Source organism: Salvelinus namaycush, chromosome 26 (assembly GCF_016432855.1).
Source record: "Salvelinus namaycush isolate Seneca chromosome 26, SaNama_1.0, whole genome shotgun sequence".
Lineage (NCBI taxonomy): Eukaryota > Metazoa > Chordata > Actinopteri > Salmoniformes > Salmonidae > Salvelinus > Salvelinus namaycush.
This window is the reverse complement of record NC_052332.1, coordinates 8,686,853-8,712,590: the sequence shown is the minus strand read 5'-3', so window position 1 is coordinate 8,712,590 and position 25,738 is coordinate 8,686,853. Positions and strand designations below refer to the sequence as shown.

At 40.7% G+C, this 25,738-nt stretch overlaps 1 protein-coding gene across 1 annotated transcript in view; it reads right to left on the bottom strand.

The window, feature by feature from the left end:
• Positions 1-25,738, bottom strand: part of fibcd1b (fibrinogen C domain containing 1b) — a 239,719-nt gene that overhangs the window by 73,642 nt on the left and 140,339 nt on the right. The window contains exon 5 of the mRNA XM_038965597.1: positions 15,056-15,152. Coding sequence (XP_038821525.1) covers positions 15,056-15,152 — 97 coding nt within the window. The remainder of the gene's footprint in view (positions 1-15,055; positions 15,153-25,738) is intronic.

The window sequence follows — 25,738 nt, the reverse complement described above, 5'->3', positions numbered from 1 at the left end:
AGGCCAATTGATCATTAGAAAACCCTTTGCAATTATGTTAGCACAGCAGAAAACTGTTGTGCTACTTAACTTCTTGTGGGCAGGGGGCAGCATTTTCACTTTCGGATAAATAGCATGCCAAAATTCAACTGCTTGCTACTCATCCCCATAATATAAGATATGCATATTATTAGTAGATTTGGATAGAAAACACTCTGAAGTTTCTAAAACTGTTTGAATCATGTCTGTGTGAATAACAGAACTTATGTAGCAGGCAAAACCCTGAGAACAAACCATTCGGAAGTTTTATTTTTTTGATGTCACTATCTTTTCAATGTGTTTTCTTAGAGACACCAGATTTCTAATGGACTTGCTTGCAGTTCCTACCGCTTCCACTGGATGTCACCAGTCCTTGGAAATCGGTTGAGGTTATTCCTTTGTGTAATGAAGAAGTCGGGCTATCGTAAATGAGGGTCACATGAAGTACATTTTTTGAGAGAGGCACGTTACGAAAAAAGTTGCGTCAGTTTGTTTTCATTTTGTATTGAACACAGATCATCCCGTCTTCAAATTGATCGATTATTAACGTTTAAAAATACCTAACGTTGTATTACAAAAGTAGTTTGAAATGTTTTGGTAAAGTTTACATGTAACTTTTTATATATTTTGTAGTGAAGTGGCGAAAGTTGGAAGCTGTGTTTTTCTGGATGAAACGGTCCAAATAAATTGACATTTTGGATATATATCGACGGAATGAATCGAACAAAAGGACCATTTGTGATGTTTATGGGACATATTGGAGTGCCTACAAAAGAATTTCGTCAAAGGTAAGGCATGATTTATATGTTATTTATTTATGTTATTTCTGGCTTGAAGTAGATGTTTCTTCAAATGCACCAATGATTGTCTGAGATAAAATTTCTCGAATAGATAGTCAAGCACTAGATCACTTTACATGCAGAGCTGCAGACTGTCAAATGTGTCGGTATAGTCTGTTTCTTCTTCACCTCGTGTTGAGCGTTTCTAACCATTTCAACGTGTGGCCAACGTTCCCTACTTTTCTGATCTGCTAGGTGAGGTTTTTCTTACCACGTGTTGAGTTTCAGATTTTCCTACCATTTCAATGTGTAGCCACGGCTTCACATCTGTTGGTCTGGTAGTAGAGGTTATCTTCTCACCTCGTGTTGAGTCTTAGCGTTTCAACCATTTGTAATGTTAAGCTCACGCTGTCCGTCTGCTGGTTTGAATGTTCATTCTTAGGGAGTCCTTTTAAGCACTCTGGTCAAAAAGGGCGGTTCCATCACACTGACATGCTCTTCTGACATCCTTAGGGGCTTGGCTTAGTTAACTTCTTATGGCTGCAAGGGGCAGTATTGAGTAGCCAGTTAAATGGTGCCCATTTCAAACGGCCTCGTACTCAATTCTTGCTCGTACAATATGCATATTATTATTACTATTGGATAGAAAACACTCTCTAGTTTCTAAAACCGTTTGAATTATTTCTCTGAGTGAAACAGAACTCATTCTGCAGCACATTTCCTGACCAGGAAGTGGAATGTCAGAAATCGATGCTCTGTTCAACTTCCTGCCTATACATGGGCATGATACGTAAGAGTCTACGTACACTTCATACACCTTCCCCTGGTTGTCAAGAGGCGGTGAGAGAAGAAATTTCGTGTTTATCTTGGTCTGAGGTGGAATTAAAGCTCTTTGTATGACGTGACCGTCCATTTCCTGTTTCTGGAGCGCGCGAAAGGGGACATGGATTTGCCTTCTGTTTAGCTGTCGTTATGGACGACTAACATCTCCGGTTTAGATTTTATTTGATACATGTGACCATATCATCGTAAAGTATGTTTTTTCAATATAGTTTAATCTGATTATTGAAATTTTTTCGGGAGTTTTGCCGTGTTCCGTTCTCTGACTTTGTTGACGTTGGAGAGATCCGTGCCACTTGGCAAGTGCCCATGCTAAATGATGAGGGAAATTTGCCGTTCCAGATCCAAACAACGACTGTTCTGGACAAAGGACACCTTGTCCAACATTCTGACGGAAGATCACCAAAAGTAAGAAACATTTTATGATGCTATTTCTAATATCTGTCGTGCATGTGAACTGGTCGTCGGCGCCCAAGTGTTTCTGGCTATTGTGGCTACGCTAATATAACGCTACATTTTGTTTTCGCTGTAAAACATTTAATAAATCGGAAATGTTGTCTGGAATCACAAGATGCCTGTCTTTCAATTGCTGTACACTATGTATTTTTCAGAAATGTTTTATGATGAGTAATTAGGTATTTGACGTTGGTGTCTGTAAATATTATGGCTGCTTTCGGTGCAATTTCTGACTGTAGCTGCAATGTAAAATATGATTTATACCTGAAATATGCACATTTTTCTAACAAAACATATGCTATACAATAAATATGTTATCAGACTGTCATCTGATGAAGTTGTTTCTTGGTTAGTGGCTATTTATATCTTTACTTGGTCGAATTTGTGATAGCTACTGATGGAGTAAAAAACTGATGGAGTAAGAAAAGTGGTGTCTTTTGCTAACGTGGTTAGCTAATAGATTTACATATTGTGTCTTCCCTGTAAAACATTTTAAAAATCGGACATGTTGGCTTGATTCACAAGATGTGTACCTTTCATATGCTGTATTGGACTTGTTAATGTGTGAAAGTTAAATATTTTTAAAAAATATCTTTTGAATTTCGCGCCCTGCACTTTGAGCTGGCTGTTGTCATAAGTGTACCGACGTCGGGCTTGCACGCCAAACAGGTTAATGTGCAACAGACATGAAAAACCATTATGTGATTAGAAAAACAAAATCACATTCCTATCTTAACTTCTCTAGGGTATGTGGGACGGTAGCGTCCCACCTAACCAACAGCCAGTGAAATTGCAGGGCGCCAAATTCAAAACAACAGAAATCTCATAATTAAAATTCCTCAAACATACAAGCATTATACACCGTTTTAAAGGTAAACCTCTTGTTAATCCAACCAAAGTGTCTGATTTCAAAATGGATTTACGGCGAAAGCACACCTTGCGATTATGTTAGGTCAGTACATAGCCACAGAAATACACAGCCATTTTTCCATCCAAAGAGAGAAGTAACAAAAAGCAGAAATAGAGTTAAAATTAATCACTAACCTTTGATGATCTTCATCAGATGACACTCATAGGACTTCATGTTACACAATACATGTATGTTTTGTTCGGTAAAGTTCATATTTATATCCAAAAATCTGAGTTTAGGCGGGACGCTACTGTCTCACTTGGCCAAAAGCCAGAGAAAATGCAGCCCGCCAAATTCTAATTAATTACTATAAAAATCAAACTTTCATTAAATCATAACATGAAAGATACCAAATTAAAGCAACACATGTTGTGAATCCAGCCAACATGTCAGAATTCAAATAGGCTTTTCGGCGAAAGCAAACGATGCTATTATCTGAGCATAGCACCATAGTAAACAAAAGAGAGAAAACATTTCAACCCTGCAGGCGCAACACAAAACGCAGAAATAAAAATATAATTCATGCCTTACCTTTGACGAGCTTCTGTTGTTGGCACTCCAATATGTCCCATAAACATCACAAATGGTCCTTTGGTTCGATTAATTCCGTCAATATATATCCAAAATGTCCATTTATTTGTCGCGTTTGATCCAGAAAAACACAGTTTCCAACTTGCACAACTAGACGACAAAATATCTCAAAAGTTACCTGTAAACTTTACCAAAACATTTCAAACTACTTTTGTAATACAACTTTAGGTGTTTTTTAAAGTAAATAATCGATAAAATTGAAGACGGGATGATCTGTGTTCAATACAGGAAGAAAACAAACTCAAGCATGCTTTCTGGTCTTGCGCCTCTATCAAACAGTACACATGTGACACTTTTTCAAGATGGCCGTACTTCTTCATTACACAAAGGAATAACCTCAACCAATTTCTAAAGACTGGTGACATCCAGTGGAAGCGGTAGGAACTGCAAACAAGTCCCTTAGAAATCTGGATTCCCAATGAAACCTCATTGAAAACAGGGTGACCTCAAAAAAAAAAGATCTGAATGGTTTGTCCTCGGGGTTTCGCCTGCTACATAAGTTCTGTTATACTCACAGACATGATTCAAACAGTTTTAGAAACTTCAGAGTGTTTTCCATATAAATCTACTAATAATATGTATATCTTATCTTCTGGGGATGAGTAGCTGGCAGTTTAATTTGGGCATGCTTTTCATCCAAAATCCCGAATGCTGCCCCCTACCCTAGAGAAGTTAATTAACAAAAAAAACTTTGTTCTTCATATTGGATGGAAACTTGAAAGCTAGAAAGTGTTTCCTTCCTAAGTTACAGTATTTGGTTAATATAGTTTTTAATAACATCATAAGATAATACACAATATGACATGATTATTCTTTAGGTCCCCACTGACCATTCCAAACATTCTGATGCTAGAAATAATGTTCCAGTGTTCACTTTTTGGACAAAAAGGTTTTGGCAGCTAAAGTTCTCTGGAGGACAAAGCACATTTCTTTCCCAATACTGAGGAGCAAAGGGAGAGATTCCCCTCCTGCCTAATTTACAACTGAGTTTTAAGGTGTCAAAACCGGCCCACCCCCCTTTCCCCTCTTCAGTGGCTAAGAGGATCTGGTTGTTGGGATGAAATAGATCCTAAATTAATACAACGACTAGCATACACCACCAGCTGCAACCTGTTTGATAATCAAAGCCTCTGCTCAGTCAGTCTGCGTTTCAAGCCGTTTGTTCCTGCATAGATCTTGTGATCTTGTTGTGTCTGTTTTTCCCTAGACTGACGCTGCTTTTCTCTCTGCTACAGTCCCGTCCACTCTGACTCTGGTCCCTGTCTCCAGTCCCTCGTCTCATCAGTCCTGCTTCCCTGCCCTGGACCCCCGCTCCACTGCTTCCTAAATATACTTGCTTACCAAGACGACATTGAATGTTTGTGAGTTAGCCTAGTTACGGTTTTGACCTAAATCAGCTTGAAAATCTATGGCAAGACTTGAAAATGGCTGTCTAGCAGCGATCAACTTGACAGAGCATGAAGAATTGTAAAAAGAATAATGTGCAAAGCTGTTCAAGACTAACCCAGAAAGACTTACAGCTGTAATTGCTGCCAAAGGTGATTCTAACATGTATTGACTCAGGGTGTTGAATACTTCTGTAATACAAGATACAGTAGATTGTTTTATTTTACATGTAATTACATTTTTCTTCCACTTTGACATTACAGAGTATTTTTGTGTAGTTCTTTGACAAAAAAAGACAATTAAATCCATTTTAATCCCACCTTGTAGCATAACAAAATTTGGAAAAAGTCAAAGGGTGTGAGTACTTTCTGAAGGCACTGTATACACACACTCCTCCCTCCCTCTTGCATGATGGAGGGGATGGAGGGTTGACATTTACATGCAGAGCCACTGATGCCCTTCCCTGCTAATGAGCCACAGAGAGATCACCTATCGTTTTATCTATATTTCCGTTAAATACCAGGAGAATAAAACTCCCTCTGCACCGTAGATCCCCTGTCCTCCTCTTCTCCCCTCTCTTCCCTCTTCTCTCCCTCCTCTCACTGTAATTGGCGCATGCCTTCGACTTCTAACCCCATGCTGTCAGAAGCAGAGATGACCTGAGGGCAGATGATGCCAGATGTGATTGAGGCGAAACTTACATTTTTTCTACAGCAGAGCTACTGATTCTGCTGCCGGGTTCTGTATTCAGACACGCTTTGTGATGACACGGGATGGGGGTGAGAGAGGCTGAGGTCTAGGTGGAGGCCAGGGAGAAAGACGAGGAGATGAGAAAGCTGGATGGGAGTGAGGGAGGTATGGGGGCATAGGTACAATGGGGGGAGGGGCTAGGGTAGGTCCTATAGGCATTCACAAGTGCCTATAGGTGGAGCCAGTGGAGGGGAGATGTAGGCATAGTGTGTGGGGTAGGCCCTGCTTGGGTCAGACATTTAGGGGCATTTTCTGATGACACTGGATGTGGAGACTGGACATGGAGGCCAGGGAGAGAGATGAGGAGTGGTGTGAGGAGTAAAGGGCGACAGGGAGAGAGGTGAGGAAGGGTGAGAGAAGTGAGGGGGGACAGCCAGAGAGATAAGGAGGGGTGCTTTCGGATGACACTGCGCTGAATGGGGTTGAGGGGCGCAGAACCGATCTTGGGCCAGGGAACAGAGTGTTAGGAGGTTGGATGAAGATAACAGCATTGACGGAGGGGGGAGCGAGGAAGGAGAGGAGTGAATCAAAAGGTCTGTGAATGGAGAAGCTCTGGTTGATTGCTGATTGTGTGGCTTTCCCTAGCCTGTCCCAGCCATGTAAAGTGAGTGTCTGTGACAAAAAATGACAAAATGAGAAAGAGCACAATAGCCTCTCGTCCTCCCAGGATTCAGAATGTTCTTTTATTGGTCTGCTCTCTTTGTAGAGATGTAGCCCTTTACAGATCTCTGCTGCGTGAGCAGAATACAGACACTCTACACACACATTTCTTTCTTCTAAATACTACTTGTAACCATAGTGGAACCCTTTTTGGTGCTATATAGAACCCTTTTTTGAAGGTTTATTAAAGAACCATCCTCATAAGGTTCGAAATGGAACCTGTTTGGTGCTAAAAAGACCCTTTTCTAAATAAACATTAAAAAAGATGATATACTGTATACCGTATATAGCAGGAAAAAAGGGTTCCGCTATTGTTACAACCCTTTTTGGGACTATATATGTCAGGTTTTGGCCAGGACTGTTCAGGTTTTGGTCACTAGATGTCCCCATTGCACCTTTTTTGTACCTTTTGTTTTTTCCTTGCTCTAATTATTGTTTGCACCTGTGTGTCGTTCCCTTGTTAGTATTTAAACCCTGTGTGTTCCTCAGTTCTTTGCTCAGTGTTTGTATGTTAGCACCCAGCCACAGCCCAAGCCTTGTTGTGAACATATATTTCTCTTATTGGATTTTCCAGAGGTTCTCTGGTTTAGTTCTTGTGTATTTTTTGAGTAGTCTTTTGAGGTTTGTTTTTCCCTGCTGTTTTTACCACTTTGTGGAGTTTCTTTGTATTTTGGAGGATATCCATTTTGTGCCTCTTGGCTTTATTTTGGACGTGGTGGATTTATATTCTTTGCCTGAAGATCTTGTCCTTTTATTAAACCACCATCTCTAGTACTGCTGAGTCTGCCTCATCTTCTGGGTTCTGCTGACTATTAGTGACTGTCTCTCTCACCGGGTCCTGACAATATAGAAAACGTTTTAGTGGTTCAAAAATAATCTCTCAATCTGAAAGGTTCTCTGTAGATCCTTTTGAAGAACCACAGACTTATTTATAAATGATCTGGTTTGCCATATTATATTGTACATAATTGACACAAAGCCATACATGTCTCTTTCCCAAGACACTGTTATTGGCTATATTTGTAATAGTTTATGGCCTAATACAATACATTAGATAAACTGGAATAACACTGACTCAAGGTTGCACAAAAAGAGCTGTGCGCAAACCAAATATTTGAATGAGCCGCTCCCCTGAATTGTAATTAATATTAAAATAGCAAAGAACCCTTTTCTGAACTGTAAAGAACCATTGAAGGGCTCTTTCAGTCATTATGTTTCCACATAGAATCATCACACTTTCCAAAGACCCCTCATTTTGTAGAATGTAGTGAAGGGTGTGAGTTTGTGTGTGTTTGTGTGTGCGTCTGTGTGTATGCTTACAAGTGTATATGCAAGAAAAAAGTTTACTGGCGTGGAGTGCCTGCTACACTATGTGCTGTGTGGCTGTAAGATTGCATTTGAGTGTATTTGGTGCATTTGAATGAGCTAGGGAAAGTTTTGGTACAGTGCACGTAATTGTGTTACTAGGCAAACAAGAGGTGGAAGATAATAGAGTTTGTCCTTGGATTAACTCTCCGGAACATCCATTAAAAACTTAAGTGTATGTATAGTGCATCTGGAAAGTATTCAGACCCCTTGACTTTTTCCACATTTTGTTACGTTATAGCCTTATTCAAAAATGTATTAATGCACATTTATTAAAATTAAAAAACAGATACCTTATTTACATAAGAATTCAGACCCTTTGTTATGAGACTCGAAATTGAGCTCAGGTGCATCCTGTTTCCATTGATCATCCTTGAGCTGTTTCTGCAACTTGATTGGAGTCCACCTGTGGTAAATTCAATTGATTGGACATGATTTGGAAAGGCACACACCTGTCTATATAAGGTCCCACAGTTGACAGTGCATGTCAGAGCTAAAACCAAGCGATGAGGTCAATGGAATTGTCCGTAGAGTGCCGAGACAGGATTGTGCCGAGGCACATATCTGGGGAAGGGTACCAAAAAATATCTGCACCATTGAACGTCCTCAAGAACACAGCGGCCTCCATTGTTCTTAAATGTCAGAAGTTTGGAACCACCAAGATTCTTCCTTAGTTAAATAAAGGTTAAATAAAAAATGTAAAATACATTCCTAGAGCTGGTCGGGTGCAAGCCACTCCTTAGTAAAAGGAACATGACATTGTCATGTCTGGAGAAAACCTGGCACCATCCCTACGGTGAAACATGGTGGTGGCAGCACCATGCTGTGGGGATTATTTCAGCGGCAGGGACTGGGAGACTAGTCAGGAACGAGGGAAAGATGAACAGAGCAAAGTACATAGAGATCCTTGATGAAAACCTGCTCCAGAGCACATAGGACCTAAGACAGGGGCAAAGGTTCATCTTCCAACACGACAACAACCCTAAGCACACAGCCAAGACAACCCAGGAGAGGCCAGAGCCCGGACTTAAAACCGATCGAACATCTCTGGAGACCTGAAAATAGCTGTGCAGCGACGCTTCCCATCCAACCTGACAGAACTTGAGAGGATCTGCAGAGAAGAATGTGAGAGCCTCCCCAAATAGAGGTGTGCCAATCTTGTAGCATCATACCCAAGAATTCTCAAAGCTGTAATCGCTGCAAAAAGGTGCTTCAACAAAGTACTGAGTAAAGGGTCTGAATATTTACGTAAATGTAATATTTCCGTTTTTTTTAATACATTTGCAAAAATGGCTTAAAACCTGTTTTTGCTTTGTCATTATAGGGTATTGTATGTAGATGGATGAGAAAAAACAACAATGTTATCAATTTTAGAATAAGGCTGTAATGTAACAAAATGTGGAAAAAGTCAAGGGGTCTGAATACTTTCCGAATGCACTTGTATGTGATACATTTTTTATCAATCACAAGACATCCATTTTCTCTCTGAGGGAAAGTACAATACCTCCAATCAAGACGGGAATATTACCTTATACACGTATAAACAGGTTATATACATTGAGTGTACAAAACATTGCTTTCCATTACATAATCCAGCGTATCCCCAAACTCGGTCCTTGGGACCCCAAAGGGTGTTTTTGCCCAAACAATACACAGCTGATTCAAATTATCAAAGCTTGATGATTAGTTTATTATTTGAAATAGCTGTGTAGTGCTAGGGCAAAAGCCAAAATGTGCCCCCCCTGGGGCCCCGAGGAACGAATTTGGGAAAACCTGACATAGACTGACCAGGTGAATCCAGGTGAAAGCTATGATCCCTTATTGATGTCACCTGTTAAATCCACTTCAATCAGTGTAGATCAGGGGTGTCAAACTCATTCCACGGAGGGCCTAGTGTCTGCAGGTTTTTGGTTTTTCCTTTCAATAAAGCCCTAGACAACCAGGTGTGGGGAGTTCCTAACTAATTAGTGATGTTAATTCATCAATCAAGTACAAGGGAGGAGCGAAAACCCGCAGACACTCGGCCCCCCGTGGAATGAGTTTGACACCTGTGGTGTAGATGAAGGGGAGGAGACAGGTTAAAGAAGGATTTTTAAGCCTTGAGACAATTGAGACATGGGTTGTGGTCCAAACGCTTAAAAGACACAGCCTATCCCCTCAGCCCTCAAATGTGGAGACTTCTGATGACTTCTACCAATTCCAAAAGATATCCAAACAAAACATATTTACTTTGTATGAGACGTGTTTATGCCGTCATGGGCATCAGTAGCACAATTTCAAATTTCTTTGCATTCGTTTTTACTTACACTTGTATGCTGACTTCTCCATTAATGTTGTTTTTAAGTTTTCACTGACTTTTCATAGCAGATGTACAATCGTCGCGAATTGAATTATGGGAGGTTTCAGGCCCCGGAGTGAACATAATTGAACACTCGCAAAGCCGACTAAAAATGAGGGCTGATGGGCTTACGTTGCAAACTTCCCTTGCTTGGCTAATCATTTGGACCGCTCGACAAGATGGCGAGGGGGATTCCCCCAAGGGCATAAGTGGACGAGGGTATGTCTTTTAAGTGTTTGGACCGCAACATGGATTGTGTATGTCTGTCATTCAGAGGGTGAATGGGCAAAATAAAATATTTAAGTGCCTTTGAACGAGGTATGTTAGTAGGTGCCAGGCACACTGCTTTGAGTGTGTCAAGAACTGCAACGCTGCAGGGTTTCTCACACTCAACAGTTTCCTATGTGTATCAAGAATGGTCCACTACCAATCGGCCAGCATCCCTGTGGAATGCTTTCGACACCTTATAGAGTCCATGCCCCAACAAATTTAGGCTGCTCTGAGGGCAAAAGGTGGTGCAACTCAATATTAGGAAGGTGTTCTTAATGTCTTTTACACTGTGTATAATGGTTGGAGGTTAAATTGACACAGTTCTATTTATATACAATAGTGTATTTTATTCCTATGCAGGTGTTCAGTGTACAATGTGTGTAGTTGTGCCGTGGAGTCCCTGCTGTGTTGGAAGCATGTTACACCTGTGCTGAGAGACTAAGAGACTGGTACTATGGGCTGGGGAGTTATTTTACTGAGTTTCTGGTGGCGTTTTTATTGATCTGAGAGGTGTAGGTGAAATTACCCCCCCCCCCCCCCCCCCCCCCCCCCACACACACACACACACACACAGAAGGGGATACAGAGAGAGAGAGAGAAACTAGAATGAAGACAGGTGGTCTTCAGATATGGATGAGTCACAGACAGCATAATATAATAATAACACTGTGCCTCCCGGGTGGCGCAGTGGTCTAGGGCACTGCATCGCAGTGCTAGCTGCGCCACCAGAGTCTCTGGGTTCGCGCCCAGGCTGGGCTGGGTTCGTGCCCAGGCTCTGTCGCAGCCGGCCGCAACCGGGAGGTCCGTGGGGCGACGCACAATTGGCATAGCGTCGTCCGGGTTAGGGAGGGTTTGGCCGGTAGGGATATCCTTGTCTCAGTATGTAAAATGTAATAAAATGTATGCACTCTACTGTAAGTCGCTCTGGATAAGAGCGTCTGCTAAATGACTAAAATGTAAAATGTAAATAATATATTCCAATTTTGAGTTAAGTGAGAAAAGGGGTAAATTGTGTGAGCTAAACTCAGGTTACAGCCTTATTCTAAAATGTATTAAATAGTTTTTTTTCCCTCATCAATCTACACATGTCTATTTAATATAAACTAAAACTAGCATCTTTCAGAAAAGTGTCACTGCCAACCTCCCAAACCAATAGTAGACCTCCACCACAGCCCTCCTACATCAGACGGAGGCAGAGAGAAGGACAGAACCAGCAGGAGAGGATGAGGGCCGTGCCTGCTGGCTATAAAAGGATTTATCAAGGTTTTCTCGACCCTGCTGTGTCCAGAGTGCTCTCTCTATATAGCTCTCCCTCTCCCCCTCTCTTCCCCCTGCACGTGGTTTTTGGAGAACTAAACAATCTCAGTGTTCTGACACAGACAGGACTGTCATCCCAAATCGCTAGTCTTTGAGTTTTCGCACGCACGCACGCACGCACGCACGCACGCACGCACGCACGCACGCACGCATGCATGCCCTAGACCACTGCGCCAGCCGGCCGCAACCGGGAGGTCCGTGGGGCGACGCACAATTGGCATAGCGTCGTCCGGGTTAGGGAGGGTTTGGCCGGTAGGGATATCCTTGTCTCAGTATGTAAAATGTAATAAAATGTATGCACTCTACTGTAAGTCGCTCTGGATAAGAGCGTCTGCTAAATGACTAAAATGTAAAATGTAAATAATATATTCCAATTTTGAGTTAAGTGAGAAAAGGGGTAAATTGTGTGAGCTAAACTCAGGTTACAGCCTTATTCTAAAATGTATTAAATAGTTTTTTTTCCCTCATCAATCTACACATGTCTATTTAATATAAACTAAAACTAGCATCTTTCAGAAAAGTGTCACTGCCAACCTCCCAAACCAATAGTAGACCTCCACCACAGCCCTCCTACATCAGACGGAGGCAGAGAGAAGGACAGAACCAGCAGGAGAGGATGAGGGCCGTGCCTGCTGGCTATAAAAGGATTTATCAAGGTTTTCTCGACCCTGCTGTGTCCAGAGTGCTCTCTCTATATAGCTCTCCCTCTCCCCCTCTCTTCCCCCTGCACGTGGTTTTTGGAGAACTAAACAATCTCAGTGTTCTGACACAGACAGGACTGTCATCCCAAATCGCTAGTCTTTGAGTTTTCACACACACACACACACGCACACACGCGCACACGCGCACACACACGCACACGCGCACACACACGCACGCACGCACGCACGCACGCACGCACGCACGCACGCACGCACGCACGCATGCATGCCCGCGCACACACCACTTCACACCTCTCCTGCAATCACATGTACTTACACCACTAAAGGGGTTTAACAGCTCAATTATGGCACGACAAAAGCGCTAAACTCAGAAATCTGCGCCTTGGTTATATTTTTTTAAGTTGCGTCGAGGGACGGCCAGGGAGAGGGAGAAAGGAAAGAGATTGGGGCAAAAAAACATAGCTTTTCCTCCGTTCCCTCGGAGGTTGTTAGTTTGTCTTTAACGAGCCGCAGCAAAAGATGGGATGACCTTTTCTACATCAGACGCAGGTGGAGACATCACATTACAGCTAAACACACTGCAGATGCAAACCCATATAGTCACCTATCTACACAGGCAGAGCAGATCTGAGAACAACTGTCTGACAACTACATGGACAGTCTACACACTACTACTTCTACAGATACAAGAGCAGAACACACACAGTACTGCAGATATACAGTGCCTTCAGAAGGTATTCAGATCCCTTGACTTTTTCCACATTCTGTTAGGTTACAGCCTTATTCTAAAATGTATTAAGTTGTTTTTTGCCCTCATCAATCTACACACAATACCCCTTAAAGACAAAGCAAAAACAGTTTTTAGAAGAAAAATAAGTATTCAGACCCTTTACTCAGTACTTCCATTTAAGAATGATGGAGGCCAATGTGTTCTTGGGGACCTTCAAGGCTGCAGAAATGTTTTGGTACCCTTCCCCAGATCTGTGCCTTTGAAACCGATGTGAAATGGCTAGCTAGTTAGCGGTGGTGCGCGATAATAGCGTTTCAATCGGTGACGTCACTGGCTCTGAGACCTTGAGGTAGTTGTTCCCCTTGCTCTGCAAGGGCCGTGGCTTTTGTGGCGCGATGGGTAACGATGCTTCGACGGTGGCTGTTGTCTATGTGTGCAGAGGGTCCCTGGTTCGAGCCCAAGTAGGGGCGAGGAGAGGGACGAAAGCTATACTGTTACATTGATGCTGTTGACCCGGAACTGCATCTCCTTCCTGAGCGGTATGACAGCTGCATGGTCCCAAGGTGTTTATACCTGCATACTATTGTTTGTACAGATGAACGTGGTACATTCAGGCGTTTGGAAATTGCTCCCAAGGATGAACCAGACTTGTGGACGTCTACAATTATTTTTCTGAGGTCTTGGCTGATTTATTTTGATTTTCCCATGATGTCAAGCAAAGAAGCACTGAGTTTGAAGGTAGGCCTTGAAATACATTCACAGGTACACCTCCAATTGACTCAAATGATGTCAATTAGCCTATCAGAAGCTTCCAAACCCATGACATCATTTTCTGGAATTTTCCAAGCTGTTTAAAGGCACAGTCAACTTAGTGTATGTAAACGTCTGACCCACTGGAATTGTGATACACTGAATTATAAGTGAAATAATCTGTCAGCAAATGTTGGAAAAATGACTTGTGTCACGTAAAAACTATAGTTTATTAACAAGAAATTTGTGGAGTGGTTTAAAAATTAGTTTTAATGACTCCAACCTAAGTGCATGTAAACTTACGACTTCAACTGTATGTAAAAAAAGTATTTCTGTTTTTTAGGGTTAGGGTTAGGGTTAGGGTTAGGGTTTATAAAAAACTGCTTTCGATTTGTCATTGTGGTATTGTGTTAAGATATCTGAGGAAATTGTATTTATTTTAATTTTATAATAAGGCTGTAACGTAACAAAATGTGGAAAAGTCAAGGGTTCTGAACACTTTCCGAAGGCACTGTAAGATCACACTAAGATCATCTACTGGCAGCACATCTGTAAACAATTCTCTATGGCTGCAGGACAGGACACACTGTAGCAGATACAGTACATAATTACACAGCTAGGCAATACTGCAGTACTGAAGATACAGGACAACAGCAACGCAGGCTACGTCTACGGAACACACTTCTGAGAAAAAGAAAACAAAGAAAAGTACACACTATCTAGTCTGTAAGCATACAGCTTGGACTCCAGGAACATGCAGGCACACTAAGAACAGGCTTTATGAACAAAGCACAGGGAGACAGGCTGGGAGAAAAATGGCAAGAAAAGAAGAGAGAGAGCGAGTGAGGGAAGGAAGGGAAGGAAGAAAGTGGATGGAGCAGGAAGCAGCAGCAGCTAGTAAATCCCTTTCTAGCCTGTACACCACTTCATATTTCACGTTTGGCCCGAGGGACATTTGATGACGGTGGCTAAGAAGACAACTACACCCTCTGAATAGGAAGAGTACTCTGTGGTGCTCTGACAGTCTCCTGTTGTATCTGTGGTTAAATGTGTTTGGATGAATAATCGGGACGTTGCTTCAAACCACATTTACCACCCACATTTACCCTCATGGTCCTGAGTATTTTATCAGCACTCAAATCATTATCCTACTCAGCTATGGTCCTGGAACCAAGAACTTGGCCAAGGTGCTTCTTGATCGTGCACTTACAAAAAGGACACACACACACTTACCGAGCCAGTGTTCTCCAGTGATTTTTCCAAACCCCTCGCGGTAGGAGTCCCATCCTCTAAAGAAGTTGACTGAGCCATCTTCCCTGCGCTGGATCACCTGGAGTACACAGACAAAGAGCAGGTGTCAAATAGTAAATATTGGCTACTTCTCAGAAAGTTTTGAACTGTCAAGAGGAGTAAAACAAGGTTGTCCATTATCGGCATATCTATTTATTATTGCCATCGAAATGTTAGCTGTTAAAATCAGATCCAACAATAATTTCAAGGGATTAGAAATAAAGGTGTCAATGTACGCTGATGATTCATGTTTTCTTTTAAACTTGGATACCTCCACAGCCTCATAGAGGATCTAGATAATTGTTCTAAACTCTGGATTACAACCAAATTATAACAAATGTACTATATTACATATTGGATCATTAAAAAATACTACTTTTACTTTACTATGTAGTTTACCAATAAAATGGTCTGATGGTGATGTGGATATATTCCGTATACATATTCCAAAACAAATAAATGATCTCACTCCAATACATTTTTATAGAAATTTTGCAAAAAAATGATATATCTTGCTACCATGGAAAGGTAAACACCTTTGTATTTGTGGAAAAATCACCCTGATTGACTCTTTAGTCATATCCCAGAGTACCTATTTGCTTATGGTCTTGCCTACACCTAGCAAACAGTTTTTTTAATTATGTGAGGAAAAAATGATTCCATTTTATTTGGAACGGCAAGCCAGACAAAATAAAATGGGCCCATTTATGTAATGAACATGAATTCGGAGGACTGAAATTATTAAATATTAAAGCATTAGACCTCTCACTAAAGTCTTCAGTCATACAAAAGTTATACTTAATTAGTAAGAATATCTAAACCCAATGTTCAAGAAAGGCCTTTTTCCCTTCATTCAGATTACAACCTCCCACTTTCAGTTAGGAAATCAAGCCATAGAAAGTTGGTTGCAATTTCTATTTAATTCACCAGAAAAGACAGAACAAATAATACAACAAATATTGTGGTTCAACTCAAATATACTAATTGATAAAAAAAACTATATTTTTTAAATAAAAAAAAAGGTAAAATCTTCATAAATTATATAATAAATATGACTGGTGGAGTTATGTCATACATGCAGCTAACTAAAACGTATGGCAATTACAACCTACTAATTGTGGCATTACCGCAAAAATGGAAAATGAAAGTGGAAGGGGTAAAAAGTAAGGAACTTGTCTGTCGGCCCTGCATTTGGGCTCCCGGGTGGCGCAGCATTTTAAGGCACTGCATCTCAGTGCAAGAGGCATCACTACAGTCCCTGGTTCAAATCCAGGCTGTATCACATCTGGCTGAGATTGGGAGTCCCATAGGGCAGGGCACAATTGTCCCAGCGTCGTCCGGTTTTGGCTGGGGTAGGCTGTCATTGTAAATAAGAATCTGTTAACTGACTTGCCTAGTTAAATAAAGGTAATATATATATATATATATATATATATATATATATATATATATATATATATATATATATATATATATATATATATATTCTAATTTAAAGACCATGATTGGTTAAAGAAAATTGTGATCAGGAATTGTGAAAAATTTAGTTTAAATGTATTTGGCTAAGGTGTATGTAATCTTCTAACTTCAACTGTATGTATGTGTATATGTATGTATTTATATGTCTATGTCTGTATGTGTATGTATTTATATGTGTGTAAATATACAAACTCAGCAAAAAATCAAACGTCCCTTTTTCAGGACCCTGTCTTTCAAAGATAATTCGTAAAATTCCAAATAACTTCACAGATCTTCATTGTATATTGTTTAAACACGGTTTCCCATGCTTGTTCAATGAACCATAAATCATTAATGAACATGCACCTGTGGAACGGTCGTTAAGACACAATTAAGGTCACAGTTATGAAAACTTAGGACACCAAAGATGCCTTTGTACTGTCATATTGTCGTATTTACAGTCTTCTATAGTATACATACTGTAGTAAAAAAAGACTAGTTTATACTATATTAATTGTTGTGTTTTTGCAGACTATATGTTGTACTGTAATATTGACAGTAGTGTGTTTGTTCTCATTTTGCTTGTTTTTTATGAACTGTAGGGAACACAGTTATATAGTCTATACTTGGCATGTAGGTTATTTTACAGGTTGCACAAATTGGGACACGGGGGAGGAGAATGTGCAGGGTATTTGCAAATTGAATGCTGTATTATTTATTATAGTACATGCGGACTGTTGTGTTTTTGCAGGCATGTCTGTAGTATTTACTAAAGTGTTTTTTTGTGTGGATAATACTGTACTACGTACTGTAGTATTCTGCAGTATACTACATAATTATATACTAAGTACCCATATAACATGATGGGAGGGATACTAAAGTCTGTCGTGTAGTACCCTACAGTATACTATAGTTTACTACAGAATTATATAGTAAGTACTGTAAAATTCTACAGTACTCTGTGGGGGAGTTTAAAGGTTGGAGGTTGGGTCTGGGATCAGCAGTGATACACTTCCTAACTGCTGTATCTTTCCAGTAGTAAGATGAGTCACAGTGCACAGATCTTGTAGATCTAAGGACACCACTAAAACGGTATCTTCTCTCAGTCATAAATGCTTCCGCTCTCACCAATATCTAATGCACACGCTCTTCCCTTCTGAAAAGGCCATTTGTAGGAAGCTAATGAAAGGAATCCATCAAATCTTGATTGACTTTGTCATAATAAAATAATCAGAACTCTAGCACTAGGTGAAAATGACATTATCCTTCGCCCACTGTAGCACTATGAATGAAATGAAATTAATTATATCAAGCTAAGTGATGTGTGAATAAATAGAGTGAAGCTTTGCATAAAAAGAGACCTTTCAGGATGGAAAACAAAACCAATATACGGAATATTTTCGATTACACGGCTCAGACTGGAGATGAAAGACTTAATAGAAAACAACTCACTGTAACATTCTGCAAGGCACTGTGTGTGTATGTGTGTGTGTGCGTGTGCGGGTGTTTGTGCGATTGTAAGGCTGTGTGCCTTTGCGCGTGTGTGTAGGCCGAGATATGTTTGTATACTCCCCAGGAAAAATGCTGATGATTGGGTCATCACAAGCAGTAGATGAACAGAAATTGGAAATGTGCTAGAGCTGTGAAAAAAACATCTGCATGGAGAAACAGTCAGAATGATTACCAGTGAAGGTGCAGTTTGTGTTAAAGTGACACAGGCAATTCTCCGAGTCGGTTCGTGTTCCACACCAATGAACCACCCACACCTCGACAAACACGATGAAAGAAATCTTTGTTTTTATCCTAGGCCTACAGTTCAACTGTGAAAAGGTAGAAGTGTCGCACGGGTTTTATAGGTAGACAGGCAAAAGGCATTTACGGTGCCAAAATGTTGGTTTTATTCACTAAAGTACGGTAGGCCTAGAAGTGGTAGGAATAAATAATAATTATGGCAAAAATAGGCAGAAAGGATTTACCGAAACAAACAAATGATAAACAAAAATGTATGTCTTCAAAAAAAAATACAAAAAAAATGAACTCAACACAAAATCCAGATTTGGTGGGAATCAGGATACGCGGACTGTTAGACAAATATTATCTACAGGCTACCCACATGGACACTCTCACCCTCAGCGTTAGCCTCGTACACACAAAACAGAATGTAAGCTTGCGAGATCAGGATGGTTCATACAAGGCAGGTGAAATACCTTAAAACGCACCCTGGGAAAAACCATTGCCTCAACAAGCAGGGGTGCATATAACTAACTGGTTGAAACCTGGGATGCATGTTTCTCAAGCATGCGCGGGTGTAGTCCTAGGAAAGTTGTCTGCGGGTCAAGTCATAGTTAATTCAAGAGCACGTGGGAGATTAGGGACCAGTTGCCATCACATCAACCAAGAGCAATATGCTGAGGGGGTAGTAACATGGGAGCAGAGCAGATGGGTCTGGCATCTTGTAAAAAATCTTGTTTGTTTTGTCGGCCTACAGCCAGTAGCCTAGCCTTCCTTAATTGTGAGGATATGTGATGGGCAGAAAGTTGTCTTGAAGGGATTGCATTTCTTGATGGTCAGTTGCTATCTGGTAGTTTTCCATGCTGTTCTTAGTCCATCTATAAGACTGCTTTGTCCTGCGTTATTTTACTGGGCTCTGTCCCATGTGGTTTGTTTCTCCCCTTTATAGATGCAGTTTTGCTATGGTCTGGTGTTAGTGGGGTGACCACGACTGACCGTAACACACACACCATGGATGAAGTGTTTGAAACACACACTGACTGCTACCTCTCAGACCCTGCTATATAGGGATATAGTACAGTACATATCTGTACAGGGCTGGACTACACAGTGAGTGTTCTGGGGAAAAAAGATGTGTGTGATTTAAGAGCTGGTGATGTGTCACTGATTCATTCATATCTGTTTGTTTGAATGTAAGTTGTGTTTACTATGACCATGCTGGCAATTTAGAATATGTTCTGTTAAAATCTCTAGTAGTCATATTGTAAAGATCGTTTAGTTTCCATAGCAGGCCTTTGTGCTCTACTCCTCTCATTCTCCCAGTAGGCGAGGTGGTAAATGCCTTTGGGTACAGAGACAATCAAACGCAACAACAAGACATGAAACACAATAGTTCAAAACCCATCTCAGTAAATTCTCCTTTGTGGCATAACTACCTCTCTATCCCTCTGTCCCTCCCTCTCTCTCTAGAACGGAGGAGAATAGTGCAAATTGAGTGAGTGATGATAGGTATTAGAACACGATGGAGAGAAGCTTTTCTTTTCACTTGCTCTCTCACTCTCACATCTCTCTACCTCTATATCTCCCCCCCCCCTCTCTCTCTCTCTATATAAATATCTTTCTCGCTCTTTCTCTCTCCTCTATGCCTCATTCTCTCTCTCTCTCTGAATTCCACTACCATTAGCTCTAGCCCAGAGCCAGCAGGGTAGCAGTGAGGTTTAAAATGCAACAGGGAGACCACAAATCCTATCCTCCAAATCAAACACGAATCACATCCAGCAAAAAGAAACAAACCACCCTCCATTCGTTTCCCCAAAGCAACTCCAACGATGTGGCTGAGTTCTGTCAGACAGACTTTTGCTTTTACACACTTTCGCCTGCTGATAATAACTCAATTCTCTCCATTCCTGTGCACTTTGGCAGTGCCCTTTCGGGAAAGATATCTAACGACTGTTATCTTGTTTCTGAAAGAGCTGAACTCTGCTTCACTGTTTCGCTGGAAGCACCTGCAAGAGGAGTCAGAGATGTCTGATAGGTAAAATTGTGCACTTCAGGGTGTAAGGAAGTATAAATAGAGAGTATCTAGAAGAATGTGAGCAGTGGCGTGTCCAGGGTGTGGCCCAGGGTGGCCACGGCCCAACCCTGAAATCTGATTGGCCACTGTCGTGACTTTACTTTCATTAATCTGATGACTGTTATTTATCGAATCAACTAACTATGTTTAATTGTTACCCAATTAAATTAACCCTCCTGTTATGTTCGTGTCATGTTAATTAATTCTGTGATCCCGGTCCAAAATGACCGCCCCATTATAGCTGATTATAAATCCATAATAATACATATATTATTATTATTACTATTATTATCACCTCATGTTGTGTTAGATCTTTTTATCAACTTAAGTTCTTGTGAACATTACAAGTTTTGAACTTCTATTTGCTATTTATGGCCTGTAGGCCTCATTGACCTGAGCTCATACAGCTTGTTTCTGAGTATACCAGAGCTATGAGAAAAGCATATTCACTGTCCGTTTCCTGGCCTCTCTCCTCCTCACCAGTGTCATGATCAAAGATATGATCAAGAGCCTCACATACAGTATATCGTTTGGTCATTGTGCTGCCATAGAAATAATTGCCACAAAAAAGCTTTATATACCAGAGCTGCGAGAAAAGTTATATGTATTATTGAAACAATATTGCGATTGTTTGTGAGAATGCCAACAGGTGTGGTTCCCGTAGGGGATATATTCTATTGGGGAATTGTTCCCGTGGGGGTTGCCATGGAAGCCAAGACGGGGAGTGAGGTGTGTGTGTGTGTGTGTGTGTGTGTGTGTGTGTGTGTGTGTGTGTGTGTGTGTGTGTGTGTGTGTGTGTGTGTGTGTGTGTGTGTGTGTGTGTGTGTGTGTGTGTGTGTGTGTGTGTGTGTGTGTGTGTGTGTGGTGTGGGAGAGGAAGTGTGTCCTTCTGATGAATGGGCATGTGCCTGAACTAAATTTTATATACTTGTAGTCTCACCCATTTTTGACCGGGAACACCACAGGTGTACAAAAGTTAAATAAAACACCCAAAATGTAATGAAAAGCATCACAATGTATTTTGTGTGTTCAGATGCCCTGTGCGGACAAAGTCATGGAACCTTATGACAATCAGATTAAATTAAGTACATTTTTCTGAGAGAAAACGTATAAATCGGTTCAATTCGACCGGAACACACCAGGAAGGTTAATCATGTAACGGTTAACTCATTAGGAATTTGGGGCACCACGAGAGCGGTGGATTAAAGAGTTGCCATCTCCCGAATTAAACTGTCACATCCATAAAACAGTCAACATATTATTCATAACCTCGTATCATATCATCATTCTGAACAGTCGTAACCTTCTGCATCTGCAAAAACCCCAGCCTTACTTATGATTCAGTACGACACGAATTGGTTTAATGATCTATTTACTAGCTAACTAAATGACTGAAAGAGAGAGCAAGGGAAAACACGGAGAGGGACAGAGTGAGAAACAGAAAAAAAAGAGAGAGAAAGAGACACTTATCATTGACACATTTTAGGAACTACTCTCACATTAATCATATACTTTTGCACACGAACCGCTGCCCGATTGGAGTAAGAAATGATGACAGCAGTAGAATACATTGGATTGAAGAGTAGGAGAATGGTCCCACTTAAATTCGCTTTCCTACAGGTGTTCCTCCTTTTTAAACGTTGTGTCATATTGCAGCACACCTTGCAGGCTGCTGCAGCATGCTGTGGCACGTTATTTCATTGTCAGCCATATTTTCTGTTAATGCAAGTTATTGCTAGTTTGACCACCAGAGGGCATCTTTGAGAAGCATTTGATAGTCTTCCATATTGGCATTACCAGATAATTTAAAACCTTTCTTGTAATAACATAGTACAGTTAAAGATGGAAGTTTACATACATCTTAGCCAAATATATTTAAACTCAGTTTTTCACAATTCCTGACATTTATTCCTCGTAAAAAATCCCTGTCTTTGGTCAGTTAGGATCACCACTTATTTTAAGAATGTGAAATGTCAGAATAATAGTAGAGAAAATGATTTATTTCAGCTTTTATTTCTTTCATGACATTCCCAGTGTGTCAGAACTTTACATATGCTCAATTAGTATTTGGAAGCATTGCCTTTAAATTGTTTCTCCCAGGAATCCCAGTTCCACAATAAATGTTTGTTTTGTTCGATAATGTCCATCATTTATGTCCAAATTCCTCCTTGTTGTTCTAGCGTTCAGTACACTTTCCAAACTCACGACGCACGGGCAAGTCCAGCAGAAAGTACGGACGAAAAGTTACAGTCCGTAAAAACATGAAAAACTAAGTATTGAATCAATCTTTAGGATGTTTTTAACATAATTCTTCAATAATGTTCCAACCGGAGTATTCCTTTGTCTTCAGAAGTGCGATGGAACAGAGCTCGCTCTCACATGAATGCGCATGGTCAGCGCATGTTCAGCTCATGGTAGACCTTACTCAATCCCCTCTCATTCGGCCCCACTTCACAGTAGAAGCATCGGACAAGGCTCTAAAGATGGTTGACATCTAGTGGAAGCCTTAGGAAGTGCAACATGACCAATATCCCACTGTATCTTCAAAAGGAGCTGAGCTGAAAATCGACCAACCTCAGATTTCCCACTTCCTGGTTGGATTTTTTTCTTAGGTTTTTGCCTGCCATATGGGTTCTGTTATACTCACAGACATCATTCCAACAGTTTTAGAAACTTCAGTGTTTTCTATCCAAATCTATATGCATATTCTAGCTTTTTTGGCTGAGTAGCAGGCCGTTTACTCTGGGCACGCTTTTCAACCGGACGTGAAAATACTGCCCCCTACCCCAAAGAAGTGAAATAATTTGCTTAATAGTATGGTGTTTCTATTCCAAGAAAAATGAAAAACCCTCTAGGTTTCCTTTAGGATGCTATGGAAAATATGGTGCTGTACAACGTGACGGTCGGCAGAACAGTAGTGGGCTATTTAGCAAAAGAATCCCCGTGTCGTGCTGGGCAGGGCACGCGGGAGACCGGGCTTCAATTCCCCGACAAGGAGAAAGGAGTAGGCTGCCCTTGTAAATAATAATTTTTTCTTAAAACTTCTTAAGGCTAGGGGGCACTATTTTCACGTCCGGATGAAAAGTGTGCCCAAAGTAAACTGCCTGCTACTCGGGCCCAGAAGCTAGGATATGCATAGAATTGGTCGATTTGGATAGAAAACACTCTAAAGTTTCTAAAACTGTTAAAATTCTGTCTGTGAGTATAACAGAACATATGGCAGGCGAAACCCCGAGGACAAACCATCCAGGAACTTTTTTTTTGAGGTCACTCTCTTTTTAATGGGATTTCTATGTGGATCTAGATTTCTAAGGAACTTGCTTGCAGTTCTTATTGCTTCCACTAGATGTCAACAGTCTTTAGGATTTGGTTGATGTTTTTTGTTTGAGAAATTAAGAAGTTAAGCTGTTCAGAACGAGGGTCAAGTCAAGTGTACTGTTGTGGTTGGGGCGCATGACCTGAAAGCTTGGCCACTTTGTTTTCGTCCTGTATTGAACACAGTTTATCCCGTCTTAAATTTTATTGATTATTTACGTTTAAAAATACCTAAAGTTGGATTAGGAAAGTGGTTTGAAATGTTTGAATCAAGTTTACAGGTAACTATATTAGATACTTTGTAGTCATGTTGCGCGAGTTGGAACCGGTGTATTTTCTGAAACAAACGCGCCAAATAAATGGACATTTTGGAGATATAACGACAGAATTTATCGAACAAAAGGACCATTTGTGATGTATAATGGACATATTGGAGTGCCAACAGAAGAAGATCTTCAAAGGTAAGGCATGAATTATATTGTTATTTCTGACTTTTGTGTCGCACCTGGCGGGTTGAAATGTGATTTTCATGTGTTTGTTTGATGGGGTGCTGTCCTCAGATAATAGCATGGTTTGCTTTTGCCGTAAAGCCGTATTTGAAATCTGACACTGTGGCTGGATTGACAAGAAGTTCATCTTTAAACTGATGTATAACACTTGTATGATTCATGAATTATTATTATGAGTATTTCTGTTTTTAAATTTGGCGCACTGCTACTTCACTGGGTGTTGTCAAATCAATCCAGTTAACGGGATTGGTTCGCGAAGGGATCACTAAGAAGTTAACTGACTTGCCTAGTTTAATAAAGGTTACACTAATAACACAGCAGACAAATGATCTCTTATGTCTCCTAAATTCACATTTCTATCTTAACATAAATACCTCCATTTTTCATATTTCATACACAACGTTAAGGATGGCGAGATGGTACATGTAGTGTATATACGTTTTAAGATACAGTATTTCCTTTGACACTTAAACAACAACCCACATGACATTATTATTCTATAGCTCTGACCATTCTCCACATTCTCTGTTTGGAATATTGTTCCAGTATTCACTTTTTTAACGTGTTAAAGTTTCAGCAGGAAAAGTCTCTGTGTTGAGAAAGACACATTCCTGTGTGAATTTGGAGAGGGATGTTCTCTGGATCTCCTCTCCTTTATTTTACGACAGGGCGTGAGGTGTCAACCGTCCCATCCCCACCAGCTCCCTCTTCCTCGCTCCTTGCCAAGCTGATCTGACCCATTTGGATCCTGACAGGACAGTCATGACACCACCCTAGTGCACACCATGACACCACCCTAGTGACACGTATGTCATACGCTTTTTGGCCAGACAGCATCAGATACATGGGCTACAGATACTAAGACAGAGGGGCACTAAATGTCTCGCTCAGATGCTTCTCTGCTTCTCTGGTGAATTAGATTCAGCCTCTTGCGAATTGAAAAAGAATGATGAAACATGGCTAGACAGGAATTAAGTAGATTTTTTATTGTAACCTTTTTTGGGGAAGCCTGGCTTCCCATGACATCCATGAGTGCATGCCAATTTGTACACTGAATGTCATTACACTTTGTAATAGATGTCCCTTTCCATTCAAATGGTGGGTGCACAGTACACTGTTCGGATGCTGGACCTATCTTGGAGTAGACGAATGTGCGCAGGTAACCTACTTAACCTACTTTTTAAAGTGATTTTTTTGACAATCAGATGAAAACATCATGACTGGTTGCGTTCATGACACATTAAAAGGTCATGCATTTGGACAGTTAAATTACAAGTCTTTACTATAAAGCCCATAAAAAATGGAATGGATGTGCACATCCAAGAGAGCCCCTCTGTCTTAGTATGTGCAGGCCACGTATCTGATTCTGTCTGGCCAAAAAGCGTATGTGTTGAACCATCATAATTATATTGAAAATATCCACCTTGTGGCGCTGTACTGTAAGGCTGCTCAGACCCAACTTTGCTATTTTGTGATTATTTTGGAGTTGATCTAAATGTATCTGCTATAATTACATTTGATCGACAATAACTTTTGAACA